Consider the following 15,108-nt stretch of genomic DNA (forward strand, 5'->3'; position numbering starts at 1 on the left):
CTAGTACAAATCATTTGGTGGAGGGGGGATTATGGTGTGGGATTGTTTTTCAGGGGTTGGGCTTGGCCTCTTAGTTCCAGTAAAGGGAACTCTTAAGGCATCAGCATACCAAGACATTTTGGACAATTTCATGCTCCTAACTTTGTGGGAACAGTTTGGAGATGGCCCCTGCCCGTTCCAACATGACTGCGTACTAATGCACAAACAAGGTCCATAAAGACATGGATGAGCAAGTTTGGGGTGGAGGAACTTGACTGGCTGCACAGAGTCCTGAACTCAACCCAATAGAACACCTTTTAGAGCAAAGACTGAGAGCCAGGCCTTTTTGTCCACATCAGTGCCTGACCTCAAAAATGTGCTTCTGGAAGAATGGTCAAATATTCCCATAGACACACTCCTAAACCTTGTGGACAGCCCTCCCAGAAGAGTTGAAGCTGTTATAGCTGCAAAGGGTGGGCCAACTCAATACTGAACCCTACGGACTAAGACTGGGATGCAATTAACCACTTCTGGACCGGAAGGGTTTACCCCCTTAATGACCAAGCCATTTTTTGCGATACAGCACTGCGTTACTTTAACTGACAATTACGTGGTCGTGCGACGCTGTGCCAAAATAAAATTGATGTCCCCCCCCCCCCCAAAAAAAAAACACTTTTTTGCTTTCTGTTATATAACATTCCTAAAAAAATTAAAAATCATATTTTTTCATCATTTTAGGCCAATTTGTATTCTGTTACATATTTTTGGTAAAAAAAATTCCCAATAAGTGTATATTGATTGGTTTGCGCAAAAGTTATCACGTCTATAAAGGGTTAAATGTGTCCCTAGAGGGTGCTTTCTAATTGTGGGGGGCTATGGGCTATATGCATGAAAAGAGAAATCTGTGTTACTAAATAAGAGGAACACAGGATCCCTGTGTTCATAACTGACAGAACAGCGGTCTGCCGTGTTTACAATGGCAGACTGCCATTCTGTCTCCAAGGGGAGCGATCGCGGGTATCCGGCGGCAATCGCTGCCACCAGACCCACTGATAGGCCCCCCCTGTGGCCAATGGGCATGCAGGCGCGCCCCTTCTAGCGGTCCCTGTACATCGCTTTGCAGGACAGAGCCGACCTGCCGCAGTAAAACAATGACGGCTGATCGGCAAGCTGTTACAGTTCATGCGTGTGTGAAGCCAGGTGTCACAATATTGTAATATAGTGTATCTGGATCTTCTGATTGTTATAAGGCTTTCACCATAGGTTGAAGGTAATTGTTACTTATGCACTTTTTTCCATCATAAGTTTGATCTAAATTTCTCATGTCCGTGACAGGTTCACTTTAGGGCTCTATTAATTTAAGGCTTTACATGAATGCCCACTACTGTTCTGTCCATTCCAATTACACTATTTCAGAAAAACAGAGAGGAATTAGGAGTAAAAGGACAAGGAGATGAAATGAGCGTAAAACAGGAAGACAGGTCTAAAGATATAAAAACACAACAAGCATATTCCCATGTGGGTCATCCAACCAGAGCTCAAGTTAAAAAGGGGTTAACAGGGCAACAAAGACAAATGATAAAAGCTATAATTTCCCCTGAAAAGGGGCCGGTAATGAGCTCCTGATAAATAAATTAAGTGCCATGTTCAGCAAAAGCAAAAAAAAAAAAGTCCATGCCCTAGGAGACGTCACTTCCACATTCGCCACTGCAAAGTTCAAGCTTCGCGAATATGTGGCCCGAAGGGGGGAGAAGTGGGGGATGCCCAGTAGATTGCGATGATGGATGACAGTGCAGGAGCGGATGTGCTGATCCCAACCTAAGATGTTCATACTGCAAAAGGTTGATGGGTGAATGGGCAACAAGGAGCCTCCCCTGGATGATGCAGCAGGGCCACGGCGACCAGGAGGAAGAGGTGGAAAGAAGTATGGTTAGTATTCATCCTGATCCTCTGGCTGAAGCTCGTCATTTTCATCGTCTTCTGGGGGAGCGAATCCTTCCTGTGAAGAAATATACAACACAGCTTTAATGGACATCCAATTATACAGTCTCTTAACCACATATATATATTTTTTATCAAATATTTTTAAGAAAACCTAGAATCAGATATATTTTCTCTTCCAAAACAGTTTTTATTGATAGAAACACAAGTTATACAACGTTACAGAGGGCATGTGTACACGTATATATAGTCCAGTCATCAAGATATCAATAATTTTAAAAAGGAACGTAGGGTACAAAAAATAACATTTGAGTACAACAAACTATGTCATAACAATTACACCATATTCAGTAACATTTTACATATACCTGAAAACTGAGGTTTAAATCAAAAAGGGAATAAAAAGAAAAAAAAGAGTAATATCAGAGATAGGGAACACGAGAGAAAGAAGACAAATATTTGGCGGAGAAGGCATAATAGAGATCAAAAAAGAGGAAGAAGAGAGGGATTATTAATAAAAGTGGATTATTTTAAACACTACAGTACTGTTAAATATCAATTTTAGGTTGAAAATGAACTTTGAATTTAAAAGTATTATAAAATGATCCAAGTGGACCACATTGTTTGGAAAAAAATCCAATTGGATATAATTTAAAGCTTTGTCCCAATCCTATACAGTAGAAATCAAATTGGATTTCCAATCTTTGGGAATAACTTCATAAACTGCTGTAAGAAAAAGAAACTTAATGCAAATTTCTTCACTGATCATATAGCCCCCAGGATAATGAAGAGTAATGTCAACAATGGAGAATTGCGAAATGTTGTAAGGTAAAAATAATTTTATATCACAATCACCTTTTCCCATAATGGGGTGATCAGAGCTTCCCCGCCATATATGAATACAGGTGCCCTGTTCGGCATGGCATCTCAGGCATACATCTAAAGTGGAAGGGAAACTCTTAAGTTTTGTTAGGCCAGGGGTGGTCAACATGTGGCCGTGGGACACACGTGGCCCTCGGAGCCCTCTGCTGATCAATTAACTGCTGATTAACTACCACGGCACTGTGGAGCGTTGTGGTAGCTCATTGAGTCTTCTTGTCAGATTGTACAGTATCTGCCTGCCCGTTCGATCTATGGGTACACAGATACACTGACAAGTCTGCAGGAGACCTGCATGGCACCAGTGATATGCTGATCGGGGCCTTTGACCTCAAACCAAAGGAGTGCATGCCTAGGGTCGGCAACCTGTTGATCGGGATCTGGGCTTGTCGATCTCAGAGCATCAGAGTGCATCGAGCCAGTGCCGGATGCGGAGTAAGCAGGGGACTGCAGAGAAAGCAGGAGCCACCTAAGCCAATGCTTCCTCTGTAGCGCCGGATCCTGTCCCAGGAGGAGTGATACCAAGTGCACTTCACCTGGGACCTTTCAAGCAGCCTTGAGAGTGATGCCAACAGAAGCTGGAAGAGGGGAAAAAATGTCAGTGTATTTAACAACACATACATTGTTCTTGCTTTTGCAATGGGCATATTACCACCTATAGAAGGGTTAACAATTAGGCTGCTTTCACACTAATCTGCAGAAGCAGTGGACCTGCAGGTTATCTGCACTGAACCATAGACTTCTATTATCCTGCACGTTTAGTGCTCTTTCTGAAAGTGCACCACACCCACAAGATATAATATAAATCTATGGCAAAGCACAGCTAACCCGCAGGTGCATTGCGCTACGTCCCTGGTGCAGGTAAACCTCAGCGCCCTGGTGTGAACGCAGCCTTATAGGGAGCTCAGGACAGTAAGGGCTTATTTACATTTGCAGTTTTTACCAAACCCGCCCCAACCACTGGTCAAGCGACAGGGTTTTTCATTCGGACAAGAGGGGCGCCGGGGCGGCATATACAGGAAACCAATCCTCTTTATTTTCCTCCTAGAACCGCTGAAAGCACATAATGGTGGAAAGGCCAACTTTTACAATTGAATTATACCAGCAATGAACCGTGGAGGCGGTTAAAATAGAATAATATTGTAGCTTGCGTCTATACAATGTGTCTGACCGTTGTAGGCCTTTGGGATTTTGAGCAGAAATTACATTTTCAATTTTCAAAAAGTCAGGTCAACTAGCTTCAGCCTGATCTTTCCATCGTGTTAAACAATAAAATTTACATCTCGACCACTATCATGCCAAACAAACGTTTTGAAAAATGGTTCAGGGTAAAGTAATACAGATTGTTTAAAACAGATATAATAATTTGGACAGGGTGTCCATTTTCAGGATGTTTTTTCTGCCAAACCAGGATAAACGTAAGGAAGACCACTTTCAAAAGGTTTGCCCTGCACTTTTATTTAACAAGGCAGAAAACAAGCAAGGAGCTTTATACAGCAAGTCTATAGCACAAAACAAACAAAACATCTGCTCGTCCAATAAAACAAAATCACCACTCAGCAAAACCCCCTCTACCCCAGTAAAGCCCCCAACAGCAAACATTTTCTCTCCTATAGCAAACCCTTACCAGCAAAACCCCTTCTCCCCTAGCAAACCCCCACCAGCAAAAATATGCTCTGCCACAGAAAACCCCTACCAGCAAACGCCCCCTCTCCCCCAGCAATTCACCCACCAGCAAAAATATGCTCTGCCACAGAAAACCCTTACCAGCAAACGCCCCCTCTCCCCCAGCAATTCACCCACCAGCAAAACTATGCTCTGCCACAGAAAACCCTTACCAGCAAACCCCCCCCCCCTCTCCCCCAGCAATTCACCCACCAGCAAAAATATGCTCTCCCACAGCAAAAACCTACCAGCAAATGCCCCCTCTCCCCCAGCAATTCACCCACCAGCAAACGCCCCCTCTCCCCCAGCAATTCACCCACCAGCAAAAATATGCTCTCCCACAGCAGACCCCTACCAGCAAATGCCCCCTCTCCCCTAGCAAACCCCCACCAGCAAAAATATGCTCTCCCACAGCAAACCCTTACCAGCAAACCCCCCCCCCCCCTCTCCCCCAGCAATTCACCCACCAGCAAACATATGCTCTGCCACAGAAAACCCTTACCAGCAAAACTCTCATTCCACAGCAAAAAACACCTCTACACTAGCATAACCCCCCACCAGCAAACCCTACGTCCCCAGGAACCCCTCCAGTAGCACAAACCCTCTTCTCCAGCAAAACCCCCTTCCCCAGCAAGTCCCCTCTTTCAACTGAGTTGAGACACCTACCAGCCCTCAGATACAGTGAAGTCCAGCAGACTCAGCAGACTAGGGGAAGGCCTCCTAAGCTTCCCCTAACTCTGACATGTGAGAGGTCAGAGCCAAGGAAGAGCCTAAAGCAGAACTACACCCTCCCATTCTTTAAAGACAAGGAAGCTGCCATCTTAGTCTCTTTTTGATCTGCAATTGCCATGGTGCTGCACATGTGATCAGTTATGACAGTGTTTCTCAACTCCGGTCCTCAGAGCACACTAACAGGCCAGATTTTAAGTATTACCTTGGGGAGATGCAGACTAGAATACTGCAATCACTGAGCAGCAAATTATATCACCTGTGATGTATTTCAGTTTTCTTGCAAACCTGGCCTGTTAGTGGGCCCTGAGGACCGGAGTTGAGAAACACTGAGTTATGACACTGCCATTTGATGGCTTGACAGTTTAATTGAGAATGTAAAGCCACTGTGACAGTTATCATTCATGGCATAACTTGAATGTAATAGTTTTGGGAAACAGTTAAATCAGTGGGTTTAGTTCCGCTTACCTCAGCTCTGTGCTGCTAATGGATCGGAGTCTGGACAGGGTTGCTAGGGGCCCTGCATAGCTGTGGTCAATACAGCAATGTGTGTCTGGTGGGGGGGGGGGGGGGTGATGTAATCCTACAGCATCCACAACATAACTGTACTTGAGGTGCACAACCCAACACCCTTCTCACCAATAGAAGAAAACAAACTAAACATCATTAATTTAGGGGTTACATGTGTAAGACTGCATTAAGCAATGCCGGCACCTGTCTTAATAGGTTTCCTCCCAGGGTTGGTTATACAGATGCAGAACCCACCTCTGTGGCGTACAGGATGTCGATGATTTTGGACAAGATGCCATTGCTCTCACTTTCATGCTCCTGACAGATCAGCTCGATGTCTCGCAGTTTACTGAAGTAGAAATCTCGTTCTTTCTCCAGCCCATCCACTGTCAACTTCAGCTCCATTAACTGGATAGGTAGACAGTAAGAGATGATTGTTATTCCAAATCTCAGGACCTTCAGAGAGAGGGACTAATGTCATGTGTGTGTGTGTATACATACATATATATATATATATACTGTATATATGTTTAGTCCCTCCCACTGAAGTTTAGAAAAGCTATAATGGTCTGGGAACTGTGTTGCCTCTATTAAAACCATAGTTGTCAAACATGCATTTCCCAGTCATAAAGTACAGGACCCAGACTTTTGGTCATTACTATAGGTTTTAGGCAGCTACCTCCAAGTGACAAAAAAAAAAAAAAAAAGTGCAGGAACATCCCCTATATAACCTTGCCAACTCCCAGATAACCTATGTTTCTTGCTTTTGTCCTTAGGTGTTGGACCTCTTCTCTATACTGAGAGAAGCTTACCTCTTTCCTATGGATAGTTTTCTCTCTAACCATTCTATCAATTTCTATGGCTGCACAGCTTCTTCTGCTGTTTCTGGATCAGCTGACTCCTCGGTTCTGCCCTGGATGACTTTATCTGGACCTCACTGGATGAAAGAAGTGGAGCTTGTCTTTAATGTTGTCTGACTGCACTGGACCCTCCTGTTGATGCTCCCCTTGTACATAGGGCAATGCATGGACTGAGCCATACATTGCTTTACAGCTCGAGTGGTTTAAAATTCCAGTGCTGTGGTCTGCTAGCAGCAGAGCCCTGTCCCTGAAGACCCTTGTGGGATTATGCCCATCATGGAGGGCGAAGCCAGGATGGGGTCTGACCCCTTCTAAATCTGCCAGAATACAAGCTTTAACAGATAGCCAAACCCAAGAATATAAATACAGTAAAACCTTGGATTGCGAGCATAATTCGTTCCGGAAACATACTTGTAATCCAAAGCACTTTTATATCAAAGCAAATTTTCCCATGAGAAATAATTGAAACTCAGATGATTCATTCCACAACCATTTATTCATAAGTCTTTCAGTTTTGAGTCTATATACAAAGATTATAGCAATGTGATAGGTTGTGTTATCATAAAATGTCCATCCACAAATGGTGCCTCCACAAGGGGATTAGAAGCAAGATCCAGCAGGAGCTACAGAGTATAAAAGAGAAGAGCGGTGCCTCTAAGTGTAGCAATATGGGGACATTTAATGAAGGTACAACATTTAGCAACTCCCATGGTTGATGATTAAGAGGCACATCTAAGTATGCAGGCATCCGGGGTAAAGCTGTCCACATAGACCATCTTCTGAACCACTGGCTCTCACCGATGTCAGTCTGCAATTGTGATTGGGAAGACTACCCTGCAGTAGAGTGATCTGAAAGTGAGACTTTGAATCGCTCATGGAGCGCAGCGTGGAAGGGTGTGATGAACATGGCAGTGCGGAGGATGGTCTATATGGTCAGCTTTCCCCTAGATGCCTGGATACTTAGATGTGCCTGTTTTAATCATCAACCATGTGAGTTGCTAAATGTTGAACCTTCATTAAATGTAACAATATTGCTACATTTTAGAGGCGCCTCTCTTCTCTTTTATACCCAGTTGTGACATGACGCTTCTTGTATATCAAGACATCGCTTGTATATCAAGTCAAAATTTATTTAAAAAATTTGTTTGTCTTGCAAAGCGCTCTCAAACCAAGTTACTCTCAAACCAAGGTTTTACTGTACAAACAAATTGCAGCTTACAGTCCTTATATGTGCTGGGTGCCTTAGTTTTCCTTTTTTTTTTTTCAAGCAAAGAACAGTTTTGATTTGATTTGATTTTGATAGAAATGTTTTCTTGTAAAAATGCACGCATGTTTGTAGTCCATTTTAGGAAAGTAGCCTAGGGTGATGACCATGGCTCGCTCAATAGATACAGTCCTGTGCGTCTTTGACTCCATTTCAGGTCCAAAGTAAAGCAACAATTCGGACCTAATTCAGACCTGAAGCGGTGAATGGGGATGCACTGGACCCCCTGCTGCGAGCCACTCTGCAGATAATGTGAACCCAGCCTTAAAAAAAAGAAAGCATAAAACAGTTTTCACATTAATGACTAAGTCCTGGACTGCTGGTTCACATTGATGCTACTTTGAAATTGTGCTACTTCACCTAAAGTAGCACGATTTCAAAGTAGCAGGTCAGCGCGATTTCAGGTGCTACTTGGCTGACATCTGTGCCACTTCATGCACAGATGTCTATGCAAGTCGCACCTGAAATTGCAAAAAAATAGTGCAGGAACATTTTTTTTTCACACCAATGCGTCACCGCAAAGTCGGAGTCGCACCCATTTGAACGATTCCAATGCCGACAATGGGGTGCGAAACTGTCAAATCACATGACAAGTCGCACCAGTGTAAACGGGGGGCTAATACGCTGTAGTATACAGGTATGTACAAATGCCCGACACCCGGGACATGCAGTTCTGGGCACTGGGCAGTTGTCTTGTTTTTCTTACATTTAGCTCTGCTGCGGGTAAGCAGCAGGGTTTAATTTATATGGTTCGATTTTCATGTCAGTTTTCAATGTGATTGTCAAGGATAGTTGTTTAGTGGTTCAGGTGCTATTCTGAGGGATGCGATTGTGAATATGCTTTTGTTCAAGACGGATTTAGTACTGCTGCTATTTTCAATCTGCCTTTATATGCTAGAAATGCCGTTCATCCTCTTCTCTACAAAACTGCCTTCCATCTAATTCAATGCAAATCTGTTTTCTAGCCACTTCTATGCAAATCTGTCTTCTAGACACTTCTATGCAAATCTTTCTTCAAGCAACTTCTATGCAAATCTGTCTTCTAGACACTTCTATGCAAATCTGTCTTCTAGTCACTTCTATGCAAATCTGTCCTCGCCCCCATTCACATCAGCGCGATTTGACAGGTCAACTCGCATGTCAAATCCCAGCCCATTGCCGGGCAATGCCACTGTCCAAATCAGAGTGACATCAACCTTGCAGCGCCACACTGATTTCCAAAAGTTCCTGCACTACTTTTGGCAGGGCTTTTTTTCAGCAGGAACACGGGGGAACGCAGTTCCGGCACCTCCAGCACTAAATGTAAGTAATAGCAAGGGGTGTGGGGTGTGTTGTAGGGTCTCTTGATGCTGGTTGCTTGGGACTCTATTGTCCCTGTTAGGGATCTGTTATTGTGTGAGGGTCTATTGTTGCTGCTGGGGATCTATTGTTGCTGGGGGGGTCTTATGTTGTTGGTAGGGATCTCCTGTTGAGGCCGAGGTCTATTGTTGGTTGATCTATTGATACTGGTGGCTGGGAAAGCCATTGTTGCTATTGGAGGGGGTCTAATGTTGCTGGGGTCTATTTTTTGTTACTGGGTGAGGTATTTTGTTGTGCGTGGGAGTTGGGTAGGGGGTGACACCAAGGGACAGTGCTCAGAGGTGGGTAATGGGTGGAGACAAGGGGTGACTCAGAAGGGGGGAGTTCCTGCGCGTATTTTCCGAGAAAAAAAACCCTGACTTTTGACGACTTCAGGGGCAACTTCAATAGACATCTGTGCATGAACCCACACAGATGTCTTTCAAGTCGCCCCCGAAGTCGGACTGAAATGCAGGTTTAAGAACATTCGAGTTCAGATGAAGTCGCACAATTTCAAAGCCGCGTTCAATGTGAACAAGGGCTTCTAGCCACTTCTATGCAAATCTGTCTTCTAGCCACTTCTATGCAAATCTGTCTTCTAGTCACTTCTATGCAAAACTGGTTATGAATCGCATCCTATGTGAACAGTTATCTCAGAATGCCACTATACTCTATGCTGTGGGAGTTTGGAGTGCATTGCTTCAAACTTTACAGGACCCTTTTTTAAACGGATCCAAAAATACGTTGCTTAACTTGTTGTCCAAAAAGCAGCAGGGGCTTCTGTTGGGTGTCAAGCTTCACGCAGTGCAATTTGCCGCATGATAAGTAGTGTGACAATCGCGGCAAAATGGCACCGCGTTTTAGGTGAAAATAATGGCACCTAAACCTGCGTTTTGCGTTTGTAGTGCGTTTTGAGATCACGGGCAGAATCGTAACAATTCTGCCATGATCCTAAAATACCCAGGTGTGAATGGAGCCTCACGGAGCAGACCCTGGATGCTGCTCAGCATCAGCTGGTACTGAGCACCCAATTGCTTCCATGTGCGAGGGTAATATGAAGGAATACATTTTTTTTTTTTTTACTTCTTGGGGGCTGGCCCCCTTATTTACTCACTCAGCAGACCTTTCCTGATGAGCACACAATCAGTGCTCGACACACTGCAAGGTATCTCCCCTCCCTGCTAGTCCCCGAGTGCAGTGCTGGAGACAGGGAAGTGAGTAGGAGATAAACAGTGCCATGTTAAAACCTTATTGATATATGATTTTTGGTTAAAATTATTATTTTTTTATCAGGACAAGTAGATTGTGATGAGAGACCAATAAATAGGGACCCAGATTTAGCCCCTTGGACAAGTAGTTTTTAAAAAATATTTCCACACCCCTGAATATATTACATTTTTGGTTTTGGGTTTAGATATACTTTAACGATACAACATATAGTGACATTTTAGAACAATAGTTCGCCTGCAACTTTGTAGTAATAGTTTGGAGAAGGTCCTTTTCTGTTCCAAAATGACTGTGTACCTGTACATAAAGCCAGCTCCATTAAGACATGGTTTCATGAGTTTGGTGTTGCCTGCACCTCAACCGTACTAAACATTTTTCAGGATGATTTGGACCACCAGGTCTCGTCAACCAGTAGTATTGACCTCACAAATCCCCTTTTGGCTGAATGGGCATTATTTCCCAAAAACACACTTCAAAATTAGGTGGAAAGTTGTAGGATGTTACAACTGAGTGGCCTGCACAGAGCCCTGACCTTAACCCTGACTGACTGAACACCATTTGGATGAACCGGAAACATTGACTGTAAACCAGGTCTTCTCATCTATCATCAGTACTTAACCTCCCAAATGTTCTATTGGCTGAATGAGCACAAATTTCCAGACACTCCAAAAGCCCTCCGAGAAGAGTGGAAGCTGGTAGAGCCAAAAAGACGGACAACTCCATATTAATGCCCATGGTTTCGGAATGGGACGTTTAACAAACATATATAGGTTTGTCCATACGATTTACATGTTACCATTTCCCAAACAAATCCAACTACAAATCCAAGGGTTTAGTTTTCTCGATAGGAAAGTGGGCTGCACTGCTTATTTATTGAATGGTTTTCACTACAAATATAATTTTGTGGGATCAAATCAAAGTTGAATGCCATCGGAAAGTTGGCAAAATCTAACTGTTTCCAAGCTGATCTATGATGTATGGAGCTATGGAGCTATCTTCTGAATGTGAAATTAAAATTTTTTCAATTAAAGTTAAAGGAGATGTACAGCCAAATCTCATTTGTCTGTACTTCTCCTATAGATCACGAGTGCAGTTTTTTTCCGCACTCCTTGGTCCCGTTTTCAACAGAGAGCAGGCTGAAGTCCACTCTCTGCTGATGTCATAGATGTCGGTCCAACACACGGCCCAGACCCTCAGCGAGCCACTGAGAGTCTGAGCCAGCTGCTCCCTGCCCCCTTCACAGCTCAGCTCTCCAATGAGCGAGGAGGGGACACAGCAGAGAGCCGATGACTGACAGTTAGCAGCTCTCTGCTCGGGGAGCTGTCAGAGCCGAGGGATCGCGGTGTTCGATCGTTCGGTTCTCAGTGCAGAGGCGCCGGGGGACAGATACAGTATCCACCTAGGTAAGTATAAAAGGGGAAAAAAGGAAACCCCATACTTCTCTTTTAAGGAAAATTTACCATTTATTTTATATCGGCAAAAAACTTCAGACATATGTTCAAATAATACAGCTGGACTAAGAGGTCAATTGCATGAAAGCGTGTATGGCACAACCTTATGTTATTATATCGACCTATGTTTGCATGAAGATGCGAACCTGGGCTCTGACACTATACAGTAGTTTCATCCTCTCTTACCTGTTGGTTAAGTTCTATTATCTGTGAGTCCAGGTCATTGCCACCATTCCGGATAATGGGCTGGATTTTCCTTACAGGGTGGGTGGCATTTTGCAATCGTGCCGGGGGCTGCATTGTCTTTGGGCCCGTAGGGGATGTTCTCTGGGGGACTGTAGAAGGCAGTTAGAAGGAACACATTATAGAGATAAGCCAAAAAAAACTGATTGCCACATGTAACTTGGTCAGGCTCTACCCTTGATAATGCCAAATCAGTTTCCATATCTGGACAGCTAGACTACTGCTCACTTCTGCTTGTAGAATAAAGGGGATGTATAGCATTTACCATGCTTATACTGGTTTGTATTTCTTGACCTTCGGAACTAAAAATAAACGCACAACCCCAATTCCAATAAATTTCGAAAGTTTGTGTAAAATCTACATAAAGAGAGACTGCAATAATGAATTTCTCAAAAAATCCATATTTTTTCACAATAGAAAATAGAAAAAAACAATGTATAAACTGAGAAAATGTACAATTTTAAGAAAAAAATAAGGAAATTTTGAAATTGATGGCAGCAACATGTCTCAAAAATTTGGGACAAAGCAATAAAAAGCTAGCAAAGTAAGTGCTACTAACAAGGAATATCTGGAAGCACATATTATTTAGGTTAATTGGCAACTGGTCAGTAACATGACTGGGTATAATAAGAATATCTTAGAGCAGTGATGGCGAACCTTGGCACCCCAAATGTTTTGGAAATACATTTCCTATGATGCTCATGCACTCTGCAGTGTATTTGAGCATCATGGGAAATGTAGTTCCAAAACATCTGGGGTGCCAAGGTTTGCCATCACTGTCTTAGAGGGTAAGAGTGTCTCAGAAGTAAAGATTGGCAGAGGTTCACCAATCTGTGAAAAGCTGCATCTAAAAATGTTGAACAATTTCAGAATAATGTTCTTCAACGTAAAATTGTAGACTTTAAATATATCATCATCTACAGAACAAAATATCATCCAAAGATTCAGAAAATCTGGAAAAATCCCTGTGCACAAGGGACAAAGCCGAAACTCAATATTGGATGACATTTGGACCCACAGACGGTACAGTACGTACTGCATTAAAAACGGGCATGATTTTGTCAAAGACATCATTGAATGGCCCCAGAAATACTTCCAAAAATCACTATCTGTGTTCGCTGTGCCATTCCAAAAATGCAAGGCAAAGCTCTATCATACAAACAAGAAGCCATATCTGAACATGATCCAGAAACACCACTACCTTCTCTGGGCCAGAGCTCATTTAACCACTATGCGACCGTCCGCCGCAGATTTATTGCGGCAGGCAGCCGCTCCTGGGAGAACCGACGTAGCTCTACGTCGGACATGTGCAGGCAGCTAGGGGGCGAGCGTGCGCCGCCGGTGACGTGATCCCGCCCCCGCTTGTCAGCAGGGAAGCCGACACGTGTGTCAGGCGGCTCCAATTGCCGCCTAACACCTGCGATCGTTCCCCACACAGCCGTCCGTCCTTCTCCCTGGGATGATCACAGAGACCATGTGATCCTGCTACATAGGATCGCATGTCTCTAGTGTTGAGCGAACACGGACTGTATTATTCGTGTTCGTACCGAATAATTGGATTTTTTTTACCCGAACACGGACACGGACACTTTACTGTATGTTCGGGTAAAAATCCGTGTTCGGTCGTTTTATTTCCGGGTTTTGCATGCTTTGGCGCTCTTTTCATGGCGGGCTTTCAACAGCCAATCAACAATCGTTTAACTGGTGTGCCTTAAGCCATCCCAGCCATGCCTGCAAATGTCTTAGTAGCTGTGATTGGCCGTCTGAAGCATGTGACCAAGTCTTTATAAGTTCGAGGCAGCCGCCGCAGCAGCGTCATTCTGCTGCTTAGCTAAGGGACAGAGCACACATCAATGTGCTGGCTGCTGATTAGGGAAAGATAGGCAGGAAAAAACCATTTGTGTCCGGATAGAATTCAGGGACAGGTCGGAGTGTTTAGGCAGGGCGAGTTGTAGGCATTTTAGGGATAGAGTCTGCTGAATTATAGGGTCAGTGTCTTCTACAAACTACAATCGATATTGCTGTGTGGGGGGTGGGGTGAATCTGCACTCAATCCTGATCTACGATCTCTTCTCAATCCTGTTAGGGACAGAGTCTGCTGAATTTTAGGGAAACTGTGTTCTACAAACTACAATCGATATTGCTGTGTGGTGTGGGATTGGAGATAGGCAGGTGTCAGTGATCCACATCCATTTTTCTGTGTGTGAGCTGCAGTGAACACAATCTTTTTGGGCTGCAGTGAACACAATCTTTTTGGGCTGCAGTGAACACAATCTTTTTGGGCTGCAGTGAACACAATCTTTTTGGGCTGCAGTGAACACAATCTTTTTGGGGTGCAGTGAACAAAATCTTTTTGGGGTGCAGTGAACACAATCCTTTTTGGTGTGCAGTGAACACAATCTTTGTGGGGTGCAGTGAACAAAATCCTTTGTGGGGTGCAGTGAACACAATCTTTTTGGGGTGCAGTGAACAAAATCCTTTTTGGGGTGCAGTGAACAACATCCTTTTTGGGGTGCAGTGAACACAATCTTTTTGGGGTGCAGTGAACAAAATCCTTTGTGGGGTGCAGTGAACACAATCTTTTTGGGGTGCAGTGAACACAATCTTTTTGGGGTGGAGTGAACAACATCCTTTTTGGGGTGCAGTGAACAAAATCCTTTTTGGGGTGCAGTGAACAAAATCATTTTTGGGGTGCAGTGAACACAATCTTTTTGGGGTGCAGTGAACACAATCTTTGTGGGGTGCAGTGAACACAATCTTTTTGGGGTGGAGTGAACAACATCCTTTTTGGGGTGCAGTGAACAACATCCTTTTTGGGGTGCAGTGAACACAATCTTTTTGGGGTGCAGTGAACACAATCTTTGTGGGGTACAGTGAACAGAATCTTTGTGGGGTGCAGTGAACACAATCTTTGGGGGGTACAGTGAACACAATCTTTTTGGGGTGCAGTGAACACAATCTTTGGGGGGTACAGTGAACACAATCTTTTTGGGGTGCAGTGAACACAATCTTTGTGGGGTGC

At 43.9% G+C, this 15,108-nt stretch overlaps 1 protein-coding gene across 4 annotated transcripts in view; it reads right to left on the bottom strand.

The window, feature by feature from the left end:
• Nucleotides 1-1,352: 1,352 nt before the first annotated feature.
• The window catches only part of MAPRE3 (microtubule associated protein RP/EB family member 3), a 226,173-nt gene continuing 212,417 nt past the window's right edge, over nt 1,353-15,108 (bottom strand). For all 4 annotated transcript variants that reach the window (XM_082251159.1, XM_082251158.1, XM_082251160.1 and 1 more), the window contains 3 exons: nt 12,030-12,178; nt 5,959-6,111; nt 1,353-1,978 (listed from right to left, as the gene is read on the bottom strand). In XM_082251159.1, coding sequence (XP_082107285.1) covers nt 1,910-1,978; nt 5,959-6,111; nt 12,030-12,178 — 371 coding nt within the window. In that variant the 3' untranslated portion in view covers nt 1,353-1,909. The remainder of the gene's footprint in view (nt 1,979-5,958; nt 6,112-12,029; nt 12,179-15,108) is intronic.

Source organism: Pelophylax lessonae (genome assembly GCF_965119305.1).
Source record: "Pelophylax lessonae genome assembly, chromosome: 3".
Taxonomy (NCBI): domain Eukaryota; kingdom Metazoa; phylum Chordata; class Amphibia; order Anura; family Ranidae; genus Pelophylax; species Pelophylax lessonae.